This window comes from Bombus flavifrons, chromosome 7 (genome assembly GCF_040668555.2).
Source record: "Bombus flavifrons isolate JBK064 chromosome 7, iyBomFlav1_principal, whole genome shotgun sequence".
In the NCBI taxonomy this organism is placed as follows: Eukaryota; Metazoa; Arthropoda; class Insecta; order Hymenoptera; family Apidae; genus Bombus; species Bombus flavifrons.
The window spans coordinates 1,072,869-1,098,702 of NC_138448.1; the positions used below are offsets into that span (position 1 = coordinate 1,072,869).

Sequence of the window (25,834 nt, forward strand, 5' to 3'; positions counted from 1 at the left end):
ATATCTATAAGTCACCAATCGGCAACGTCTAAACACTCTTTCGCACATCGTTCTACTTCGTAAATTGAAGGTAGCTCTGGGAAAAGAATTCCTGCAAGGGGGGCAAAAGAAGATTTGCAAAGGGAAACAGATTATTTCTGGGATGTCTTAAATGTATTTTCTATTGTGTTGCGGTGTTATTATCAAGGAGCTAAAATTGATTAATTCTTCCTGAACTAACGTTCATATAAGAATACAGAATGATAGTGGAAATGAAAGAAACAGAAGTTATAAAATAAGTATGAAAATAGCTGAGAACATTGAAGCTTAACTATCGCGAATTATGAGCACAAAGAAATTAATATGTAAAATGGAAAAATCATTTCAATTTATTCAATTGTTTGTTAAAGCCATCAGAAAAAATTACTCTGATACATTCAATTAATTCCCGATGGTACTTGAAGTGCTCATGATAATTAAGGAATGTATTTCGTATATATATATATATATATATATATATATTCCATTGATATAATTTCATTGATTTGATAACAATATAAAAGTAGTACGAAACGGGGGAGACAGGACGTACGCAATTTATTAATAAAGCATGTTTACAGAGAATGTTCCAAATGTGGTAAAGTGGCAAAGATGGTTTTTGAAATTTCAAAATGGTACTTTTGACCGAAATTCGATTAACCAGAAAAATTCGTTATCGAGGAACCACAGACTCTAATACCTCGATAAATAAATCTCAAACGTAACTATTACTAATTGAAAAATGTCTCTCTAGTATTCATGTAGGTTGATAAAAAAAGGGGTTCAGGGTCCTTAGGCTAAATAGTAATACAAGCAAATGAAGACAGTCCTACTAAATTGGTCGAAAAATTAATATTTCTAAAGTTACAAACAATTTTTCGTTTCGACTAAAGCCAATGATTTCCTCGCTTCGAGAATTCTTCTGTTACATGAAAATTGTATAACTTCCGAATTACAAAAAATTTTCTACATTTTCTTTATTCCATTTCCACATACGCGCGACATCGAGATATTAGAGAAAATATGTCCAAGAATTGAGTTCTCATGTTTTCTTAATGTTTTACTGACATTCTATATTTTCCGACGTAATTGATTATTCATGTAATAATATTGGTAATTTAGATTGGTAATACGTTAGAAGAACAACGTTATGTGTCAAGTGGCAAGAGAACAGGTAATCCACTTTTTTATTTAGCACGCCATTCAGTCGTTTTAATCAAAACGAAAAATTGTTTGCAACTTTGAAAATATTAATTTATCGATTCATGCCTGATATGATTTTTTTCCATCATTTGATGAATACTGTCTAAAAGTTCTGGACCCTCTTTTTTATCATTCTCTACATTATCCAAACGCATTTCTATATAGACAAATCTACAAATTTAACGAAATTCACCTCTTCATAGAACTAAAATTCCAACGAATATCTCCACCTCTAAAAACCTCCAAAACATTCTCACATCTCCTATATAATACCTTCATCGTCATAGATCACGTATTTTCCCCCTCTTCGAAATCGCTGGTAAATAAAAAAAGGAAAAAGACTGGCGAAGGAGAAAAAAAGGGAGGGGCACCGTCTCTTTTCTTCTCGGAGCTGTTCGTTCTCCAAGAGGGTTGAACGAGCATGGATGGGGGGTTGGCTGCAGACGTTAAAACGTTAGCGAATCCCATCGTAGATAATCTTCGACTCATTGTGTCGGTGACACGGCGAACACACACGAAAGTCAGCAGCCTTCGGTGTCCTCCTCGCGAATCTTTTATATTCCCGCACTCGCCGTGAAGAAGACGGGCCACGGTGTCGCAACCCTGCCACGCCCTAATTTCTCGGGGGTGAAAACCACAAGCTAGCTGACTTTCGACGAAGAAAAATAGAGAAATGGTCAGTAGAAGGTGTTCTCTTGGAAGAAAATGTGGATTTTCAGTGTTAGAAGAATTGAATAGTCATTGTGATTAAAATATATTGTTATTGGAGTTTAAGAAATTTCGGCGATTTATTTGTTAAATGTCTTAACGATATAAAAAAAATTGAAAAATAATGAAGGATGGTAATTTTTAGTGTTGTAAAAAATTGAATTATTATTGTGATTTGGCAATGTATTTAAAAAGTTGGTTAAAGTTATGAAATAAATTGAAAAATAATGAAAAATAATAGCGATTGAAATGGTCCTGTTTCTGACATGGGATATTCGAAAGATGCTTTTACGACATTACCAAACGTCTTTACGGTATCCATAAGCTGTCTGTGTGCTATGTAGTTATTATTCTTACGTTTACATCAAATGCAAAACAAATGTTCTTTCACTATTCTTATTTGCTAATTATTATACTGATGTATTTGATTACATCTTATTAAGATCAAATAATAATTTAAAATGCCAAAAATGTTTTTAATTCAAAAATGTAAATGGGGTTTGGAGGTCATTACTGTTTATATCTATGGTACATTTGACAAGCTTTTAATAAAATTATGTCAATAATATCTTACAATTAAAAAGCCGAACGTTTATATTCAAAATTATTAAAAAATCTATTCAGAAGAATTTGGTAACAATCTTTCCATCGATGTTTTGCTTTTTTTCTAGGTCACAGTGGCGTCAATCAGCTCGGAGGTGTTTTCGTCGGCGGTAGGCCGCTTCCAGACTCGACGAGGCAAAAGATCGTCGAGCTAGCGCATTCGGGCGCACGACCTTGTGACATTTCTAGGATTTTACAAGTTAGCAATGGCTGCGTCTCGAAGATTCTTGGGAGGTTGGTTGAAATATTGCTCACTACAAATAACCAAAAATATTATTGATTATAATGTCTACTTTACATGGTTTTAAACTAAAGAAATTTCTCATCGATTGTGAATTGTAATTAATAAAAAGATTCCATCATCTATAATGGTTATCGATAATCAAAAACAATTTCCATCATCGATAATGGTTACCGCAAAGACAAACGTTGGTCATTTATAATAGTTACCTATAACCACAATATTTAAAAATTAATATCTTTTATTCGTTTAATTTTCTGAAAAAATCCTCTACGATTTACGTGACGGCTACCTTTCATTTAAACAAAAATTACCTTCCTTCCAATAACTATTTTCGTAAAAATTTCAAAAATAACTGTTGTTACATCAATAATCACAGTTATTTACCTAATAACAGCATAAGTAACTGATACTGATTTAATGCTTTCATACTAATATAGTACTAATACTTGTAATTATTATTTTTAATACTTATAAACAATGATATATTTACATAGTAGAGAATTTTAAGTTTCCGAATTTACCTCAAACATGAGTTACTAACATGTACCGTATTGTACCGCAAATTATTATTATTGCAGGTACTATGAGACCGGATCCATCAGGCCCAGAGCAATCGGTGGCAGTAAGCCGCGCGTAGCCACAGCAGAAGTCGTAAGCAAGATTTCCCTTTACAAAAGCGAATGCCCCTCTATCTTTGCGTGGGAAATCAGAGATCGTTTGCTCCAGGAAGGTGTCTGCACCAACGATAACATCCCTAGTGTGAGTACGGAAACTTCTTTTAATTGAAATTTTGAAGAAATTCAAGAGAAAAAAGTAGAATAAATAAATTTTATACTGTCGAAATCCAAATGAATTCTTCTCAAATCCGTTTACATAACGAAATATTGTTTCAAAACACAAAATTCGTCCATTGACACGATTCTTCTATTTGAAATAGTTTCCAAGATATTCCAGAAAATTTGTTTTTCGATGGATATTCTCCATGAGTTGCTCGAGTGTGCGTGAACAAACCGTGTGCAGAAATTCGAATGCTAAATTCCCATACATTAACTAACGCTATGATGGATTATGGCGACAATAGCCAGATTATATTCGGATTCAGATGTCACGTTGGCGGAACAGATGCTCACTTACTTAAAATCCTCTGATCCGTAATGAAAATTGCAAATCCTAAAATGATCGTGTTAATTTATTTAACTACAAAATATAATATAGTTATTGCGGATATTTATGCAAATTCATATTTTTGTGAATCGAATGAAAAAAGTGATATCCAAGTAGACAATTTTTACATACTAAACATTATAACGGATAATTATATTTTGGAAATTTTCTGTATTTTAGCATATTATGCGAATTCTGCCCATTTTTACGTCTTCACTTATAAATGCACAAAAATCTGTAATACAGTGATGAACAATGCAATCGAAAAAGTCCAACTTTGCGAGACGGCGAATGAAGCTTATTTAAAAAATTCTCTTTCGTATCTAGTCGGACAAATGTCCACACGTTAAGCATTTATTTTATGTAATATCGCTGACACAAAAGTTATTAGCTAGTCAAACCTTATTCTGAATTTTGACCAATCCTGTATGTAAAAAATCATTCAAATTTCCAAAAAGTACCCTTTCGTAAATCTACTTATAATATTCTTATAAAAAATTACAAACCGATCATTTCCACTAGTCTGATAATTCTAGCGTTAGAAACAACATGACAAATGGACAGTATTTAACAAAATTCCCATGAGTCATCAGAAGCCATTACAGCAGGAAACGCGAGGTTTACGCGCTTACGTTAACGGAACATTAAATGAAACGGGCGCAAAAAGAGGGAGCTTTGGGTCCAATGATGCTTTCCACGGTAACAAGGACGACAGTTTATAAAGCATGTCGCAAAACACGCGTAATAGAGCTTGACTTTTGTAGGGTGGAGGTCGTAAGCGCGCAAGCGTATTGTCAACGGGGCTTTCTGCACGCACACAAAACAGAAACGCATTTGCATAGATAGTCGAAGGGCTGGGAAGCGAGTGGAACGGGGGGAGGGTGGAAATCAGTTTTCTGCGAGGTGACTGTGGGAGTGTGTTTATACCAACCGATGAAATCTCTGTGTAAAGAGAACGACATGAATTCCATCGTTGTCGATCCATTTGAAGCTGCTATCACGGGACAAGTATATAATCTTATTATGTGATTAGTATGGTACAGTTGAATGACGAATTAAAAAAACCTCGATACTCCATCGTTTACAAGTATCAAGTAACGATGGTTCAAGTTGCTAGAAATAGTCAATCACGAAAGTATACATACACTTATCAAACTATATATCTGACTTACCAAAAGAACTAAAAACATACTTTGCCACAAGATTATTTATAATTACATATTAACATACACACATATTATTGTTACAATATATTTCTAAAAGAAATGAGAAAGATTAAAAAATATAACGCTTAATAATCTTGGAATAAAATTACATCATGCATTATTAGCATTAGATAGCAGAATATTATTGATACTTATGTAGGATCTACTTTTATGTAGATATAACAGAGGGGGCGTATAATTTTTCTAGCACATTGCATTTTATATTTTTCCTTCTTTTTTCTTAATAATGGTAAAAGCGAAGAAATTTTGTTGTTTTTACAATCTGTGTCTTAATGTGTTAGCAAAATTTGTAGATTTAACGCTTTTGCTATAATATTTTATATTTAAGGAATACTTGTATAAGATGGTGATTTAGAATGCATGGCGAAAAATTGTAGAAAGTATTTACAAGAATTTTATTATACAATCCAAGTTTCTAACTTTTTATACTTAAGAAGTACCTATCCATTTTTGTATTTGTCATTTACTTATTTGGGTTCCTTAAGGATCTTTTACAATTTCTGGCATATACCTATAGGATCATTCTCGTTCTAGAATATTACAAAATATCATTCTTTTAAATATCAAATGGCAATTGCACAAACATATTCTACAGCAATGATTGTTCATTGAAAATTCAATATAGGAGAAAGATGGTATCATATAAGTAAAATAAATATAGCTATACATTGCACATGCATACACTAGTTTTGAGCTCATTTTAACTGAATCTTAGGATGTTATGTCTTTTTTACAAAAGTCATTAATATCTAATAAGAAGCAGTTATCTTCGCAAATTGAAATAGACGGTGCTGAAGGAATTAAAACTAAACACGTTATATCTTACTGTATCTATACCATATCCAGTTTTCAAGAACTTTCATCATTATATTAATTACTACGGCGAATGTTTATACACTTTTATATTTGAATGAACATAACTAAAAAAATTGAACCTAAGTAAAAATTTTGTTCATCTACTACATATTATAATATGTACTCTACCTTGGACGATTTATATATTTTTACATATTATATATACTGTGTGGAACGTTGCACGTCTGAATTCTCAAAAATGCATACATTCGCAATTGACTAATTACAGACAACTCCAAAGAATGAGATTTTCACAGCTCAGGTAACACTGTCACATTTAACTCTCGAAAGTCTCAAACAGTGTTCATATAATAACAATGATTAGTGCAACACTGTTAAACTGTTAAAATGTAATTCCAAAAGTTTGCTAATAAACATTCTTATTAAAACTGATCCAAACGATCTGGGAATCGTTCATTTCCCTAAAGTGGAGGAGGTGGATTTCGCGAGACAAAGGAATCAATTAAGAAATCGCTGGCGGTGGTAGGAACAGCGCAGCGGATCAAAAGAAAATTTTTCCCAAAGGTCCTCCCCTTTTCTTCGTGATATCTCGAAGACTCGCACTCCACCCACTAATACGAAGAAAGCTCGCGACGAGGGGGTTGCTTCTCATGGTGGTCCCTCGTTGCCATGGATATTTGCATGCGTCCAATAAACGGTGGCTAAGGGGCTCTCGACTCTTGCTCAGGGTAAAAAACGAAAGAGGGTCGCTAAATTCTCTTTTCCTCTCACCGCTCTTCTTCTCTGCTGACTACTCTTTCTTCTTTGTCTTTCTCTCCATCGCGCCTTGGTAATGGTTCCGAAGTGTACGTATTTCCGGCAAGATGCTCGAGCAAGAATTCTCGAAGAAAAGGGAATAACACCGGGATGAGATGCTTTTTTTATTCGGACCTTTTTTTTTAAGTTTACGAGGTAAGAATTGAAAGCGAAATGCTTTTTGTGAAAGCTGTGAGGTAAATACTATGAAGAATGTCTACAAATATTGTAATTATATTATATATTATATTATCACAATATTTAACTCATCACTTAACCGTCGGCAGAAATTCTTGTCTATATTTTAAATGAAGTTACCCTTAGGAGAATTACTATAACTGAAAAAATATCCAATATTTTGAAATTCTAACAACATGTCAAGCTGTGATTACGTAAAGTACTAATAGTATTATTTATTATATGTTTTATTATATATTGCAATTGCAGAAACGTTATATAATTTGATTTAGTGGGCAATCACGTTCATTGCTTTGGAACTCGAAACATTTGCAAGAATTTTATAAAAGTAAGAAAAATAAAAGTAAGAAGTAAGAGATGTAAATATATTTACTTGACCGGTGCGGAATTAATAGAAAATGTTTACTTTAGAGCTTTTATTTGGTATTATTTTAAAACATTATTGTTAGTAGACTGCGGGTATTTGTACATTTATGCATAAAAATGTACAGAATGTATACGGTATGCAGAAATATATAAAATATTCGAAGCACAGTGCCTATTATACATTTAATGATATTAAGTGAATGAAATGAATTTATACTTAGATCCTAATACTTGTCAAATAATAATAAATAATAATTCGTATAGTTTTTAATACACTTAGTCAATTAGTATATAAATGCTACAAAAATACAATAATATTCAAATATTTTTTGTAGACTACAGATACAAGTGAAATAGAGATCTGTAGTGAAAAAAGAACCAATACTTTACATGTATTTTTCACGCGAAACACGCAAACACATAAACCGTATCTTCACACCAGATTTACACAAGCATCTAATGAAACACCAAGAATTCAATTCCGCTGTTCCCAAATCGCAAAACGCCGACAGTCGGAGGAATTAAAACGAGCAGTCAATTAACCTAAACGGGTAGCGTAAGTTCCAGCAGAAGCTTGTGTTCCGACACGGGGCGGGATGATCGCGGAATTTAGCGCTTTAACAAATTACGCGGACGGAGGGTCGAATATAACGAAAGAGAGAAAGAGAGAGCGAAACAGCCTCCAGGGCGTTGGAGAATCAAAGCTGGTGTACAAAGTATAATCCCGGCCGCGTTTGAGCATCCTGTAAGCGCTTCTGAACTTGTTGTGGCCAAGATTAACGTTTCTTTAATGGCCCGTGTAATATTCCATTATGTACAGTTCGCTCGAGAATTATTGCGTCGACGTCGTCGCGTTGGAAAATGTTGGAAGGAAAGGGAGTGGAGTTAGTAGATCGAGCGGATCGAGAAATAAAAGGAAATTCGCGATAGAAGTAATTTCTCTTCGCGACGGGACGGCTCCAACGAAAACGATGATTTAGTTGCTCCAGATTTTTTAAGTTCCTTAGGATTTTCAAATTCGAGGTAGGTTTGAATATTTGAGATTAAGATTGCGATTTGTGTAATAATTGTCTTCTCGAATAGAATATTTACAGTAATGATAATACCTGTAGATCTCTTAGGTTTCATACTACCAATTTTAATTTTACAAAGTATAGGATTTGGAAATTATTAAGTGGTTTGCTTTCTTTCGCACTGGCTGTAGTAAAGATAATTTAGTTACTACAGATTTTTTAATCTCTTGAAATTTTGAAGCTTGCGTTTGACATTGGAAACGTTGAGAAGTAAGCTTGAAATTGAGGAACTTGTTCAAAAGAGATGAACATATTATAGCTTTATGATAAATAAGTGTATTCTGTAATTCAATAGTTGAATTATTAATTATGAAATTTTTCTCTGTTTTGTAATAAAAAGAGCTTCTTTGAAGCTTCTTTAAGAATCATTTTAATCATAAACGTAACTAATATTAAAGAAACGGGAATGACGACGCCATCACTATCTTATGGGCACATTTTCTAGAAAGCTCCATGGTGAAAGTGATTTTAACTTAAAATAAATTTTAGACAAACAAAAACTCCATTCTGGAATTTAATTAAAAGTGTTGATTTGGATACAGTTAAATTATAAAATAAATAAATTAGTAATTATAGAAGTTTCAAATTTTGTAACCTATTTGAAGAAGTTAGGATTTAGAAAATATGGAAGAAATTCACAATAAAAGACATTTCTTTTTAAATCATTCGTTTTATGACATTTATACAAATGATAATATTTTTTTGATCTTGCGATGGCATATTCCGTCCAAATTTTAATATATTTGAACAAAATTTGAAAATTATAAAATAATATTAAGATAATATAGTATTTGCATAAATATCTTTTATTAGTAAACCATAAATCACAATTCGCTGCAGCTCCACTAGAAATTCTTCGATCAAAATTCCGCAAAAATTCTTCTTTCTCCAAAACCTAAAATTTGCTTCTCGTCTAAAAGTCAAATTTCTGAGAACCTTTATTTCTCCAGAACGTCACAAAAATCGCGTCGCGAATCAAGAACCGGAACTCGAACCCTCGACGTCGGGAATGAAACGGCGCGCGAGTACTCTTCGTTTTCTGCCTCGATAAGGAGCGAAATAGCACGCGAACGAAATCGATTCGCTAACGTCAATATCGTTCGAACCGTCTGCACATTTCTTCCTCGCCTTTCATTGTATCCTTTCCTTTCCTCTTCTCTCCTGTCCTTTCCTCTCCTCTCCTTTCCTTTCCTTTCCTTTCCTTTCCATTCCTTTCCTTTTCTTTCCTCTCCTCTCCTCTCGTATCCTTTCCTTTCCTTTCGTTTGTCCTCGCCGTGTTGGAAGCTCGTAGCTCAGAGACAAGAGAAGAAGGGGGATGAAAACGGGAGTTGAACAGTGGTGGGAGGGTAGAAGAACGTATTCCAAGCGGGTCGCGGTGATTGAGGGAAATTTCATTATTCTCAGACATTACCCCCGTTATTGTAATGCCATCAAATTGGATACGCTTCGTACACCCCCGTAAAACGGCCGGGATATCCTTGAATATCCAAAACTCCTGCTTGCTCGAGAGAACGCGACAATGGACGGGAATCTTTTAGTTTGAATTTTTAATAATAAGATCTAAATTTGTTTTAAATGTTTGAAGACTTTTTTGAAGGCGGAGAGTTTAATGAAATTTTTATATTTTTTTTAACTATTATTCGAATAACTTTGGATTTCTAATAACAAATTCTTGATTTTTGTATCATGTCTGAAGAACATTTATTCCATTCTTTAACATGGGACGGTTAATTGAATTCTTAACTATTAAAATATGATTTGAATAATTTTGAATTTGTAATAATAAATCTTCGATTTTTGTAAAGTGCTTAAAGGTATATTGCTTCTTCTGAAGGCAAGAGTTAAGTAGCTTTGAACCTTCAATAACAAGTTCTGGACTCTCTTATACTATTTGAGAAAAATTTATTGTTTTTTGGAGGCGGAAACTTTAATAAGATTGTTATCTTTTTTAAATATAATTAGACTAATTTTTAATTTTTTATAACGAATTCTGGATTTTTGTAGTGTTTAAAGTAGATTTAGGTATTCTTCCTTTGGAGAGGTGTGACGGATTTTTTTGAAGTTTTGTTTTTGAGTCTGGTGACATTGATTAGCAAATTTCAACTTTCTCATTCTTACAAATACCTATTTTATTTATTTATTTTATGATAAGTAGATCGACAGTTGACGAAAGAAAGCTATACCTAAAATATATTCTTTCTTTATTTTCATAAAACAAGATCGTAAAATTATTCTGCAAAATTATATCTTCCTTCAATTCTTATGACAAACTTGAGGAACCGAAAGGAAAACTGCAATTGCTCCTCTTAATATCAAAAACTTTATTAAATAAAGTTGCAAACTCGATAAAAACTCAAAAATCAAAAATAAAACAAAAATCACTCGCACAAACCATACTGCCCATTCCTAATCGCAAAAAATCATTAAACAAAATTGAAAACTCTCAATGAAAAATTCAGAAATCACAAATAAAATTGAAATCGCTTGCTACAACCAAATTATCAAGAAGAAACTCGGCAATGAAACTGAACCTGAAAATTCAAAATTCAATAAAAAACAAAAGAAACCCCTAATAAAACTAAAATCATTTGCAAGAATCAAGCTATCAAAACTAATGTTTAAAGTCTCATTAAAAGAAATTGAAAACTGCCAATAAAAAAGCGAAAGATACAGAAAAATCTAGAAAACTCTTTGGGAAACGAGTTACTGTCACAAAAAACGTCCAATTACTCCGGTCTCTTTAGGAAGTAGAATAAAACGAACTAACGAGAAAGAAATGAACGAAACAAAAAAAAAAAAAAAAACGGAGAAAATAAAATAGGTAGGCATTCTCTCTCTTTGAGAACGAACGGGTGCACGATCGAATGGACAATGATTTGACAAACCCGAAACGGCTGCAGGACGTGGCGTCGGATTCGAAATGTCCTGTGAAGCTTTCGCTATCCGTTTCGTCGTCGAATGCCGTTTCAGCCCCCGGTTGGATTTGAATCTGGCACCCGGCGTGGCGGACGCGTTATTGGTTTACTCGCACCACTGATTCCGGGATACTATCAGTGGTTCTCGGCCAATTCTCCAAGGTATACCATCCATGGTTGAAAATTGTCCGGTCGTTTTCATGTTTAGGCCGTAAAAATTTTCTTATCAAGATTATGGAATTTTTCAGATTCTCATTTAATAATGTTTCATACAACATTTTTTAGGAATTTCATTTTAAAAGTTTCTTTCGTTATTGTGTTTTTATTAGAATCAGTTTTATAGAGTTTTAAGAATTTCATTTAATAATATTTTATATACAATCATATTATAATGTAAACAATATTCGGAATAATATTTTATAAAAAATTTTCTAAGAATTTGATTTTAAACGTTTTTTTATTTTTTTATTTTGATTAGAATAAATTATAAAATTTATAGGATTTTCACTTACGTATTTAATGATTGATATGTTATATGCTAAGAATAACATCTTTAGAAAAGAATTTTTTTAGATTTTTAGACTTCAGAAAGAAACTTTTACTTCATTTTTATTAGAATTGATGGTAAAAAAGACAAAAATCTTTAATTTAAAGTATTTTGTTATTAGGTATTTTATTAGGTTTTTTTATATATATTAAAATAAATAGTATAAAAAGGAAAAGAATTTTTTTAGAAATTTATTTCCGGATATTTGTTTGCTAGTTCCTTTTTTAGTAAAACTGTATATATGTATTATGAAAGAAAAGAATTTCTTAAGAATTTAATTTCAAATATTTTCTGCTATTTTATTTTTCCTTTTATTGGGATTGAGCACAGTAGAAAAGAGAAGAATTTTTTAGAAATTCAGTTTCCAATGTTGATTTTAAATCACATTTCTCCTTTTTTTATTACATTTGGATAATGGAAAGGAAGAGTATAATGTTTTATTAACAATTTTTTAGGAAATTACTTTAGAAAGATTCTTTATCTCTTTGTTTTATTTCCTATTAGGATTCTATAGACTAGAATGTTTCATAAATAACTTTATGAAATTTTGTTTCAAGCGCTTCTTTACGACGTTATTTTCTTTCTCATTAAATTGAAAAATGTAACAAATTTTATGAAAAATTGTTAAGAATTTTCTTTCAAGTGTTTCTTTACTATTTTACTTCCTCTTTTATTAGAATTTAGTAGAATAGATATTTATTCTCTGTATAGATTAAATTGCAAACCTCGGTGGAACTAAAGATGCAGAGATTTAAATGTTTTATGATTATTGTTTAAGTGTTAGGAATTTTTTTATCTGATGTATGACTTTATTTATACGTAGTTGTTTGGCAATTTATTTTTTTAAAAAACACGAAAAAATAAAGTGTTAAATAATAGCGAAAGTAATAAAACTAAAAATATAAATAGTAGAACAAATATAGGTATTGATATAATGAATATAGGAAAAACTTCTTTAAGCTTCCACTATTATAAACTCTAGCTTTTGTATCATATTTAAGAACAATAAGAAATCATAAACTCATTTTCTTTTCATAAAAAAGAGATAGATACATACACAACTACGGTATATTTTTTCTGTATTTTATAAAAGGAGAAAAATGAAAGAAATCTCTATTATAAAATTCAAAAGTAAATACTGTAAGCAAATTTTAAGTAAACATTTGAGCGAAATATCGTTGATTTGCAAAACATACTTACATAATAATAATTGATATAGAAAGCAGTTTCGTAAAATAAGAGAGAACCACTGTCAAACGAGATTACATTCGTTGAGCTGGTCAGCCTGACCGCGATCGTTCTTTCCGGGAGTTGACGTTGATGTCTCACCCCCAATGAACACTTCGAAATCACGAGTGGTTGCTGTGTACAGCACTCGATCTAAAAGTTAAGGTTGCTTCTGCAACTCAATCCCTGCTCCGTTGCTATCAAAAGTTAACGATTTTATTTTGATATCGAATTCTGATCAAAAAGTAATAAGAAATAGAGATTTAAAACATCTTTCAAAAATTTGAAATATGTATTGATAAATTCTTCTGTTTAAAATGCATTTTCAAAGAAGGAGTACTTAAATGAAAATCTTTTTATTGCGCGAATAAACGAAATATAGTATAGAAATAAATAACTTGAAAAGATGAAAAAGATGAGCAAGAGGAACAAGAGTTTTGGAAAATGGGATTATGATCGAAAAGAGGAACGAATAGATATAATATAAATTAATAAAACAAATACGATTTTATTAACATTTTCTAAGCTTTAATCATTATAATATGAATATTTCATAAATAACGAAGATTCTTCAAAATATTACAATATTATCTCAAAAGTATAGACTCCTTTCAATTCACGAATTTTTTCTAACAATAAGAATTAATAATGAGAAGAATTGTCGTATACATCTCATTACCACTGGAATCAATTAGATTGATTTAACAGTGTAAAGAGGGAATTGGATGTCGAAACGATACCAGAGGCGTTTTCACAGGTGGTGACTATGTGATATCTACACCATCGTTGTTCCCTCTGCCTCCCTGACTCAGGGGTGGAAAATCACGAGTACCGCAAGAGAGTTGAATCGAGGGATAGCACGATTTCCCGTGGTGACCGAGCGTGTTCCTGTAATTAATAGTCTCCCGCAGTGAATGGACCATCTCAGGGACGTGTTTGCACGCTATTTCCACGTGTTTGAGCAAACTGGACGAACGTTTGAACGACCAATCGTCTCTATTAGCATGTTGGTCATGTCTTGCGCCATTTCCAATATTCTCTTTCTATATAGTTGCCCGCTTTTTTACTTACAAGTAATAGATAATAAAAATTTATATTTTTATTTAAGAATGACAAAAGATTTTGGAATAGTTTAATATGAAACGAATTTTTCGATACCGTAAAAAGTAAACAGTGAAGATCTATTTCATTTCGTTCGTGGAAATTTTAAAAGTGCAAAAATTTACAAGATACATGTGATATGAAAACGTATAATATATGAAGATTAACGCTATTCAATATGTAAAAATGAGGATTTAATGTAACATAGTTGAAAGGAGAAGTAACGTGTCGAATTCCTAAAAGACTTAATTGTGATTTAGAAACGCATGAAATTTTGTAAGTACGACTTTCAAGAATTTTTTAAATACTCTAAAAGAGAAAGAAATATAAATTTAATGAACAGACCCTGGAACTTATTCCGAACACATATTTCCCGCGTTATAGGGATTTCTGTCAAATATCAGTGATGTAATTGGGAGCTTCAATATTTAGCGATTTCTAAGTTTTTAATTAATAATTCGAAATTTCGAGATTTTAACTTTGCATTAATTATAATTAGACTGCCGGTTCTATGTAAGTTCACATTTTTAGTAACGAGTAATTAAATGGAATCTAGATGAAGGTTTATTTTATTCGCTAAATGTTATAATAAGTCACCATGTACTTTTTTCACTTTTTACGTATTATGTACATCTTCTACATTTTTGCACCTTGAATTCCTTGAATTGAATTGAATTATTGAATAAAAAACCGCGATCTTACAATATTCTTTAGAAGACTGCATATATGTATAACTTAGCATAGAAAGGTCATATCCCATCACATTGAAAGACACCAACCCACCAATCAAAATACTACACATCTGTCCATTTCGATACACACACCTAACAATAAGTGACCGCAACAATTCCAGCAAAACCGAGGAAGAAGACTCAGCAACAGTGGTCGGAGGTATCAAAGGGGAGGGAGAGTTAGATCTCAGCCGGTAGAAGAGGCAAAGTAATGGATGGCTGGTGGAAGCCGAAGCGAGTGAATTGTTGGCCCCTGTACGTCCGCCTTGGAGACACCCTCGGCTTGGGTTGGCCGCGTAAATCAATGCACCCCTTCGTCCTCTCGCGTTACCAGCCCTCCTCGCTGCACCAACCCCTCTGTGTATCCTCTCGCGACTCTCTTCTTGGTCTCTAGACAGAGATAGAGTTGGTGAAGGGTGGCAGGGACAGGGTGTCGGAGACGTCCGGCTACTGCATTATGTATTTCTCAGAGAACCGCCACTAACTCTCACCCTTTTTCATCTCCTTGGTCAGGCGTTTCTTCGTACGCTATCCTTTCTTTCTCTACTGCTTCGTTTCCTTCTGAATCTCGTAAGCTATGGTTCCCCTTATTTCCATGGCCGATCTTTTACAGGAGCTGTCGGTGAAGTCTTCTTTTTTTTTCTTTAGACGCGAGTCTTCCTTTTTAATCACTAGACTACGGATTTTATACGTTTACACGAAATTTAAAAATACAAAAATAGATAGTTACGCTAAAGAGCAATCTTTTAACAGACAAATTATTTTAAGTGATAAAATTATAACAGCTCCGTTCCCAGAATTTTTGAATTCTAAAACTGATAATTCCTACTTTGGAATAATAGAATTAAATAGTCACTGTGAAAGTGTCATAAATAATTTGGAGATTCTAATACTCTGATTAAATATGGAGAAATACATAACATTTCGCGAGCTATATACTGATCATAATTTTTTCATAAATGAAATAAACTTCTATTCGAATTCCATTTCTTCCCTTGTATTCGTAAGAATATAAATTTGTACTGGAATTCGCAATCTATTAATCATTGAACTGTCGATAATAATACTCAGTGTTCTTGTGGAACTAACTTTTATTGTGGGCTATAATGTGTTATATAAGAACAAGATTATATTAGGACAATCAAGAAGAATTAAGGGAAAACCACTAGCAAACTGTCAAAATCTTTAAGAATTATTATCTTATATGAAGCTTTACTGTTATAAAATAATCAAAGCACAGCTCCCTTTGCAATATTCAATAGATAAGACATTTTTTTGTCCAAGTTCTATTTTGTAAATTATATGTACAAAAATACAAATTTGCATAAATACCAGCGTTTTACTAATAACAAACAATTCCACATATTTATGCTTCTAAAGGAATATAAGACGAAGCAAAGGAATTCACAGAGTAATTTCAAGGCGAGAGACCAGTCTCGCAAAACCAAACCAAAGCAAAAATAAAAATACATAGCTGGAAGATCGAAGTGTCTGATAGCCTTTTAAAAGAGAAATGTTGAAGACAATCGGTCAACCTGTAAACCGATATCCTTCGGCTATACCGGTCCGTGCATGTACAGTTTCTGTACAGGGCTCGTCTCCAAGATGACACACGGTCGTTTACGCACGTCGATCGTTTCTGATTGGACGAGACAGCCGCCACACGGTGGTTGAACTTGAACGGCTCAGTATAAGATTGCTGGCCTGGTTAAAGTGACGTTAACCGCTTCGACAGAGGTATCCTTCGTTAGGAGGCCTTGAGTTTTCGTTGCCATGCGCCAAGCCACCGTAAGAACTAAAATTCGTTCGCTGAAAGAAAACACTGAATCGAGAGTATTACATTTTTTTCGGAACTTTAAATATGAATATATTGCCGAATGTATCAGAAAGTGCAAAAATGCATATAACATGCAAAAATATCTGAAATAATGTGTATCTGTTATAATACTTAATAAGTAAAACAGTTGTGTATATCTAGGATCTGTTCTTTTAATTATATCTGTAAAAATATGAACTTTTATATTTAATATCCTAGAAACACACATACACACGTATAGGATATTTATATATGTGATATATAAGTAGATTGCGGGTTTTAAATTACAAAAATACGCAAAATGCACATAATACGGGGACATGCATACATAAAACCTTGAAAATAGTGCATTTATCATTCAAGTTTTGCCAATATAGTCATGGCGGTCGCACTCGTTATAGTGCTAATGAAATTTCAAAATGTCTTATATAATACGCACGATATAACTAAGTATAAAAACTTTTTATTATTTATATTAGTAAATGTACAAATACCTGTATTTTTATGAGCCACTGTACATCACCTGTTATCCAGTTATACCATCCCTTCTCACTGTTATACCACCTCTCTATTCCAATCATCAAGCAACTGATGAGATATAATCCAGAAAATCACGCACGTGACCGATGCCCTCTATTCGAGGAGCATCTATCGAAAGCTACGCTGGATCATAGGAATCCGAAGGTGGTAAGGGTTGCTGGTGGCGCGCTCACCGTGGTACGTGCAGGAGGCAATAACGCGCGACGCGTGGCGCGCTCGCCGCCCCTCTATTACTTTAGGGAACCCCCTGGCGCGTTGCTAAATACCGTATCCCCCGTTTCACCATGAAACAGAGTACCACCCCATGGGCGTCTTCGAAGCAGCAGCCCTTCTATCGCCGCCGAAAACTACCCTTCGTCGTTCCAGATTAAAAGCTGTGATTATACGTGGCATCAGACGTCTAACACTAGTGATGGATTCAAGTACTTCGCAAGTATAATATAGTGATACACGAAAGTATTGCATTTGGACAGTCTGCGTACGCATTTTTATGAATATATTATGCGTGTTACACTAATCTCTTTGAAATTTCAACAATAAGATGAAGTTGGCTGACTTGAATGATACAAGTACAAAACAAGTAATTTGCTTGTAATTCGCGAAATTTCGTTATAAACAATTTTCAAGCGATCTACCTTTGAAAACAGTTATTGCTGTTTGTTTAATTAATTGTTTTCTTTAATTAACACGTTATTAATGATGCGATAAAATGAAATATACAGTAGAATATATCATACTTCTACTCATTTTAAAAAGAAAAATTAGTACAGCTAATATTAATATCTTCAATTATAATTATCATGATTCAGTAGCGTGTGTATATTTCTTAATCTTGGCAAATAATTTTGTTAGTTATTTTTTTTTTTTTCGTTTCTATATATCTCATGGAGCCCAATAACCTTATCATAGGATTATTTTAATCATGAAACATAAGTGCAACATTATTGCACCATAACGAATTTGATATTCTCATGTTTCTCGTGAATTCGAAAACTAAAAAATTCAAGAATTTAAAAACGTATAAACTTGAAGATTTATTTAAATATCAGAATAGTCACAAATAGAGTTTCGAAACTTATAAATGCTCGAATGAATCATAAAAGAGTTCTTTTATTATTCCGAACCTTGTGAACAGAACCTTGGATGTTGAATTTGATTAGGATTTGTAACTACAATACATATATTGAACTTGATCCCACTGTTCTCTAACTCTCTACGATCTTTCGTCGAGTAAAAGTAGATGTATTTCCCCTCTGATTTCCTGTTCTATCCGTTGTTGTTTCACGTTGTATTTTAGAATCGGCCTTTCATGTCTCTTCTTCGCTCGCGTGTTCCACTCTGTGCTTTCTTGTTTTCTTCTATCTCTCTTTCGCTCTGTATCCGTTTAAATTGCGAATACCGTGCGTTCCTCGACTTCTATTTAAATGTAATTTGTATCTTGCCCGCGCAATCGCTATCGCTCCCTTTTACTCTGGTTCCTGCCCGCCTTTCTTTCACTGGTTCACGTTTAGTGGGTATGATTGCGAAAATTTTTGGAAATATGTTTCCTTCGTTTCTTGGTTTTGATTTCCATTGCTATCTTTCTTAATTTTTTTCTTTATTTTGGATTTTAGGCCAGATGTATCTTCAAATGTTATTAATGAGCACTTTACATTATCAGTGTATGGTTGTCTTATAATGTATAGACTAAATGACATTTGTAGAATATCTAGATTCTATTACATAGAACTTCTACAGAAGCTTTTTAGGAAATATCAGGTGTATTGTTTAAGATATTGTACAACTTACAGCTCGCATAGAATATTCCAATATTTTTAAAAAATATCAAACATATGATTGAAATGTATACTGAATGTAAAATTATAACTAACGATATAATTTTTGTCCTGCTTTTATAGAACTGAGTAGTTCATTTTCAAAAGTAATTATAAGCAAAATTGAAATAGTAGAAACTTTTATCGTAAATACAACTTCCTAGAATATGTGTGTGTGTGCGTGCGCGCGAGTGTACATATGTGTGTATAACGATAAAAGATTCTACTTTGTGTATATATTCCCGAATAATAATAAAATTATAAATAATAAAATATAATATAAATAATAAAATAATATAAAATAAATACCTATAAATAAGATAACGATGATACATGTTGACGTAATTAAACTTCATTAATAAAATTTTTAAAACTTGTACAAAGATATGAATCGTTCAAAATTGACAATTTGAGGTTGATACGAATTTGTAACCCGTTGCATTAATTTTTCCGCGTCCTCCTATTACGTTATCTCTTTCCTGGTGCCACTTTCTTAGTATAGCCGTCTGGAAACAAGAATTCCATGATGTAACTAAGGGTTCGGCAAAGCTTCTTAATACTTCGAATAATAAATCAAAGCAATAGCGATAACTTATGGAATAATGGCCCTCCTGATAACGATACACGGGAAAAGATCGTCTTCGCTGGTCGGAATTGGTTTTCGCGTCTAGTTCTACTCCGATATAGATGGTTAATTGATATCGCGGTGATTCAATTGCTAATCTATTAAGAAGTATTCTATTAAAAGGATACAATTAACTATTTGTGTGAACCGATTTGGTTACTCCTTATATTGTCATTTCATTATTTACCTGTGCTTATCTTTTGTATGGTACCCACGATATATAAATACGATATATAAATATATTGTATAATTTTTTTGCTCATTGAAAACATACTGTTTTTATCTAATAGATTATTCTAAATATAATAATAGGAACAATAGGAGAAATTGTAATGAGCTATAGATGTTCAATTAATGATGATGAATTATTACATGATCGAATCTAGAGCAGTTAATGCCACAATTAAAATAAGTATGCCACAATTAGTATATGTATACAAAGAACCTAGTTTTAGCCCCAATTCCTTTCCTATTACTACTTAGACACCTTTTATGCTTTACTCCACTTCTACTGTTATAATTTTTGTAGGCACAATTATAAGAGAACATAGATAGAAATACGTTTTACCTATTCAAAATTGTAACGAACACTCTACTTAGTACATTACCTATATACATATATTTTTGTAGATTTTGTATATATTTTATACAATTTTTGCACCTTTAAATTTTACATGAATGCATAGAAACCGCCAATTCAGCTACGACTAATACCAAATAATATTTAATCAAAGTCAAATAAAAAGGGAGGTATTGAAAGTATAAAACGTATTGAATTTCAAAATTGTTCCGTTATAAATCATAAAAATGACAAATTACCGCTCATTGCATTTTACTCCTATAATCTTCATATCTTATCTGCTTTTTCCTCTAGAAAGCTCACCAAAAACCATAACCTTAATAGAGTTACAACGTCAGCGTGTCATTTTCGTTGGAGAAGGGCAGAAAGGGTGACGGAAATATTCAGAGCGGTCAGATCAACTTAAGCAGAGGCGAGTCGGAGGATCGAGAGTACATAATAGAGCTGTCACGTTACACAATCGCGGTGCACGCGTTTCACATCTTTCTTTCCTCTGCTATCCTTCGACTTGATCCAGTCGTGATTTCCCACGCGTTATGGGGTGACTGCGCGACATCGTGACAACGTAGGGTGCAAGATTTATACTGCAAATCGGCGTATCGACGCGTGCCGCACCGGTTCACCCCAATTTCGACACGTACGAATTCGTTGCGATCGCAATTTCGAATAATCGGCGAAAAATTGCGCCATTTGCCTGTTTTACCTCCCGTGGAAACTGTCGTTAATACATACAGCGAGCATGCTTCAATATAATATAATATAAAAAATTATGGATTGATACAATGGAAAGAATTTAATGAGGAGTTATATAAATGGTATTTAGTCGAAATACATTTAAATTGTAGTTATGCTTTACGGGAAGTACAGTCAGTCTTAAATGTTAGGTATTAAAAGTAATCTCTAGTAAAAACTTTAGCATTATTATATTAAGGCACATACTGTTAAAACACATTAAGATATATATACTGTGTATACGTAATCATGATTAATGTCCTGATATCTCCTTACCGTTGAAACAACTAATGTTTTTGCAATTTCTGATGTAATTTCGTCCCAAACTGTTTGTGAGATAAATGTTATAGCTAAATTTCTTTAATTCTCTTGAGAAATTAATAATGATTATGTTGATACATATATAAGAATGAATAATTTTGTGCCAAGTATTGTTACTTTCTTTGATAAGTCATACACAAAATACGATAAGTATGTATATGTAGGCTTTCGTGACTGATTGTATATACAGAATGATTCTAGTAACTAAGAGGAATAATTAATCTGAAGTGACGTTAGAAATTGCACTACTTAATAACCTGTGTCATATCCCGCTGAGCAACTTTTCTACAAATATATTACCTGCAAAATACATTTATGATTTTTACTTAAATCGTAGTAATGGATCTTTTTTGCATAAATCGATTTTCCCTATCATTCTACGTATAAAAAATATGAGATAAGGTTATTGAAAATTAAATACTTTTGAGATATTTCACTCTATTTAAAAATTCAAATATTTTACTATTATACCTAAGTATTTTTGTATCCTTTTGTTAATGTTTCTCGTCACATTATTTAATTGTTCGACAATGATAAATAAATAATTGTAATCCTTTTACTTGAAGAAGTAAAAGCACGTAATCAGAGATCAATAGCGAGAGTAGAACGTAGAAATACGGAAAAGACGAGCAGATGTTGGTTAATTGAAAATAAAAGGAAATGTAGGCTATGTGCGAAGAGGGAGGGATCACTAAAACACTACACAAAAGGATGTGGGGGAGTAAGGAGGTTAAGAGGAAGTTTAGTAGGAGTAAAAGGAGGATACTGTGAAGAAACAGTCAATTGTCGGCGAGAACTAGGAAAGGAAAAGGGGGCAATAAAATGATAGTATACTGAAATTAGAGCTAACCTGTCAATAGAATGGGATAGGTTAAGTAAATTTGCGAGTAGTTTGTTTTCGGTTATGAGGAGTACGGAAAGATGAATGAAAAGAATTATAAGCTAAATCCATTACCAGGCTGAGGAGGCCAAAATAAAAATGAATTATTAAATTATTATAATAGGCATAATCCTTTCCAAAAGATACTTTCTAGACTCAACTTTACTTTAATTTGGTCCGTATTTCTAATATACATTCGATACATAAACAGTTTTATATAATATATAAAATATAAGAAAAAATCTGAACAGTATATTAAATACTTTAATTTATTTCTTTAGTTTAATTCATTTCAGTGAAATATTTCTGTAAAGCTACACTAAATCGCCAGCCTTTAGCCAAAAATTAAATGTCCTATTCACCTTAAATTTTAATCTTCATTCCTCTCAACACGTCTCATAATACATATTGCTCGAGCAAATGACAATTATACCTTGCACAGTACAACAAGGGGCGTGCTTAGAAGCGAAGCGCTAAATCGTTATCACGTGTCGAAGAGCGGAAACCGCATAACACGATATACTCTTATTACGTGGCAACATATAGCAACCGATCCAGAAATCAGGTAACTTGTGATTTAGGTGCCACTACTACACACTATGCTTCTGGCAATAAAAGGGGTGATTTAATGACAGGTTACGTGACATTTTGCAACCACTTTGCTTTCTGCTATATAAAGGGTATTAAATCCTAATCCGTAAATGCGAATTATCACTAATTAAAATTATCCGCTATATAAAAAAATGCTGAGACAGCGATGTCGAGAAAATTGAAAAATTTCATTTTATTTACAAAATTAAATGATTTCGAATGATGCGCGATTCAGTGTATATATACATATATCCATCCCGGAAATAGAAGCGTAAATTGCACAGTACACTTTCTAATATTACTAATCGATTCTATTATTCTCTGTAAGAAATTGTTAGAAGACTCAGGATGAAAATTAATTAGTTTACTAACCTTTCAAATCTTTTCTATAGTAAGTTCCACGTTTTTTATATTTATTCCAATAATCATCTGCATTTCATATAATAAATTCTATACTACTAGGTATTCAAATAATTTCGTTTAAAACAAAATAACAGATAAAATAAAAATTGCAAAATATCTTTATTTTCTTAATGAAATGTATAGGTACATAAATATCGTAGTTGGAATAATGTATTTATTAAATACACGATTACTTTAATTTGATAATAAGTACAGATACTATCGATTCATTTGAAATAATAGGTCTTTGAAATAATCATCTCAGATTATATCTTGAACAAAAGAAATAATATTGAAATAATATTTCAAGTAATGTAATTTCAAACGTGAAAATGTCAGTAATTATTTTATTCTAATAAGAACCAATCCTGTAATAGCCTGTATAAATTCACAGGAGCGGAGAGTATCAAGCGAGAAAAGCGGAAGAAGCGAAGGGTGCGATTCCTCTCTTCTTTCCCCATACAGTTTACTTCCGTTATCCTAGGGTCTGAACGTGCCCCATACACCGCGGCTTTATTATGACAAAAACATCCTGAAACCGATCCAAGCCTGGTCAAAAGCACTTTACGAGGGTTATTTAAAAGTCATGAAAGTCTTGGTTAAGGGCTGTACGCGGATGTCACACTGTTTTCAGTGAACGACTCGCTCGTATCCTGTTTTGAATAACCACCGCTTCTCGCGTCATGTTTCACATAAACGATAAATCAACGCGATGATAATGCGAGCTGCTTTGCTTCAATATTAAATGAACGAACTCAATAGATACAGTTGATGTTGTGTAAGACATCAACTTTTTCTTTCTATTAAGTCGTTCAATAAGTTTCTTTGTACGATGCTTTTACACACTCTATAATGTGTTTTATTAAGTTGCTATAGTATGAAATGACGTTTATTTCAAGTTTAAATTTTACGAAAAAATACCAACTTGTTAAATTTTAACCTATTGTTATTTGAGTTTCTGGGAAACCAAGTTCAACCCTAAGCATCATCAACTCTGACTTTTGTCAATTTCTCAATTTTGTTGTCTAGATATAGAGTTAGTGTTCGAATTCTCAAAAAATAACTGAATTACATCCAGAAGTTTATTCATCAAGATATAAATCCCAAAGTTTATCATTCTATCAAATATCGTCGACGGTACGTGTCTCAACATGTTTTTTATGCTACATATCATAATACCTCGCGTTATGATAAACATAAAAGGGTCGGAGATATTATCCGCAGTCCATGTGACTCGCATGAAAAACGATACTCGGCGAGGGCTGGGGAACACACTAGGAACTAGGAAGAATCTGGTGGCATAAATTAGCATGATCTGTGAAGAAGGTGACCAATCATCGAAAAGGATGTCGGATAGAGACGTCATAACATTATCCTCGCTATTATTCTGAACGGTTCGATAACAATGATAACTAAGAATAATACGGATTATTTTGAAACAGTACGTTGATACTCTTCAAGTATACAAACTGTAATTATGGAAAATAATAAAAAGAAATGAAAGAAATTTGTGTAATATTTAGATTTAATTCAATTTTCACATTTGTATATCCGGAATACGTAAAATAAATAGCTTGAATATTATCTTTTTAAAATATTTTTGGTTCTTATTTAAAAATTAATCGATATTATTGTCTTAAAATATTTATATCAACAGTTTGAAATCTTAATTAAACCTCGATTCCATTAAATTTTAAAAATAAAAATGAGAAAAGATGTGTTATTTACTTATCAAGACAAACGTATTTAATGTTGTTTTTCTTAGTTTTAATGATAAATACAAAATTTCGGGAAAATTCGTTTAATTTCGTAAAAATTCTATTAATATTTAGAACCCTAATCGTTCAACGCCAATAAAAGGTTCAATTAATTTAAATAAACAATTAATTATAGCCAATTACCGATCAGATTCAATAAGCAACAAAATTTACGAATACGCAAGAAACGAACTTAATGAACTTAATTCTAAAACTTTTGTAGGTAAAATGCTTTAATTTGTTTAATTTATTTTAGAAATACATTAACGATAATTGTATTCATACGTAAGTATAAAGAATTCTGTGACAAATTGCGTTTCTAGTTTCTTTGATAAGTCAAATACACAAATATGAGTACGTAGACTTTCGTGACTAGCTGTAGTATTCCTTAAGTTCGTAAAAAAGTTCTATAGCCTCTTGACGTGAAATAATACTCAAAACTAGAACTAGAAAATATCAATCGTTGAATCTTACTGCCACTAAACGCATTACCAAAGCCGCAATCCATGATAGCTCCACACTCATAAAAATATACTAAACACACGTTGATAAAACGTAAAACTCTTTTCTTCACGATCAACCAATGAAAATGTGTCACCAATTTCAATCTTTGGCAAGTGGTTTGCTATAAAGCTTACATAAAAAGCATTGTGGGATCGATTTCTAGTATGGTTACGATTGTCACGATATAATGACGAGGGTGACACAGGGCGCAAATGTGTTGGAATGGAATAAAGAGAAGGATATTCGCGGTGAATAAAAAAAAGGAGAAAAATGGCCAAACACAGCCAGGACACTCGATGTCACAGCGGGATTGTCGTTTGACTGGCACCCGTTCTTT

The 25,834-nt window shown here is 32.5% G+C and overlaps 1 protein-coding gene across 3 annotated transcripts in view; it reads left to right on the top strand.

Moving 5' to 3' along the window:
• The window catches only part of LOC138182061 (paired box protein Pax-6), a 145,753-nt gene that overhangs the window by 42,678 nt on the left and 77,241 nt on the right, over positions 1-25,834 (top strand). For all 3 annotated transcript variants that reach the window (XM_069117575.1, XM_069117573.1, XM_069117574.1), the window contains exons 3-4: positions 2,601-2,766; positions 3,355-3,535. In XM_069117575.1, the coding sequence (XP_068973676.1) occupies positions 2,601-2,766; positions 3,355-3,535 (347 nt within the window). The remainder of the gene's footprint in view (positions 1-2,600; positions 2,767-3,354; positions 3,536-25,834) is intronic.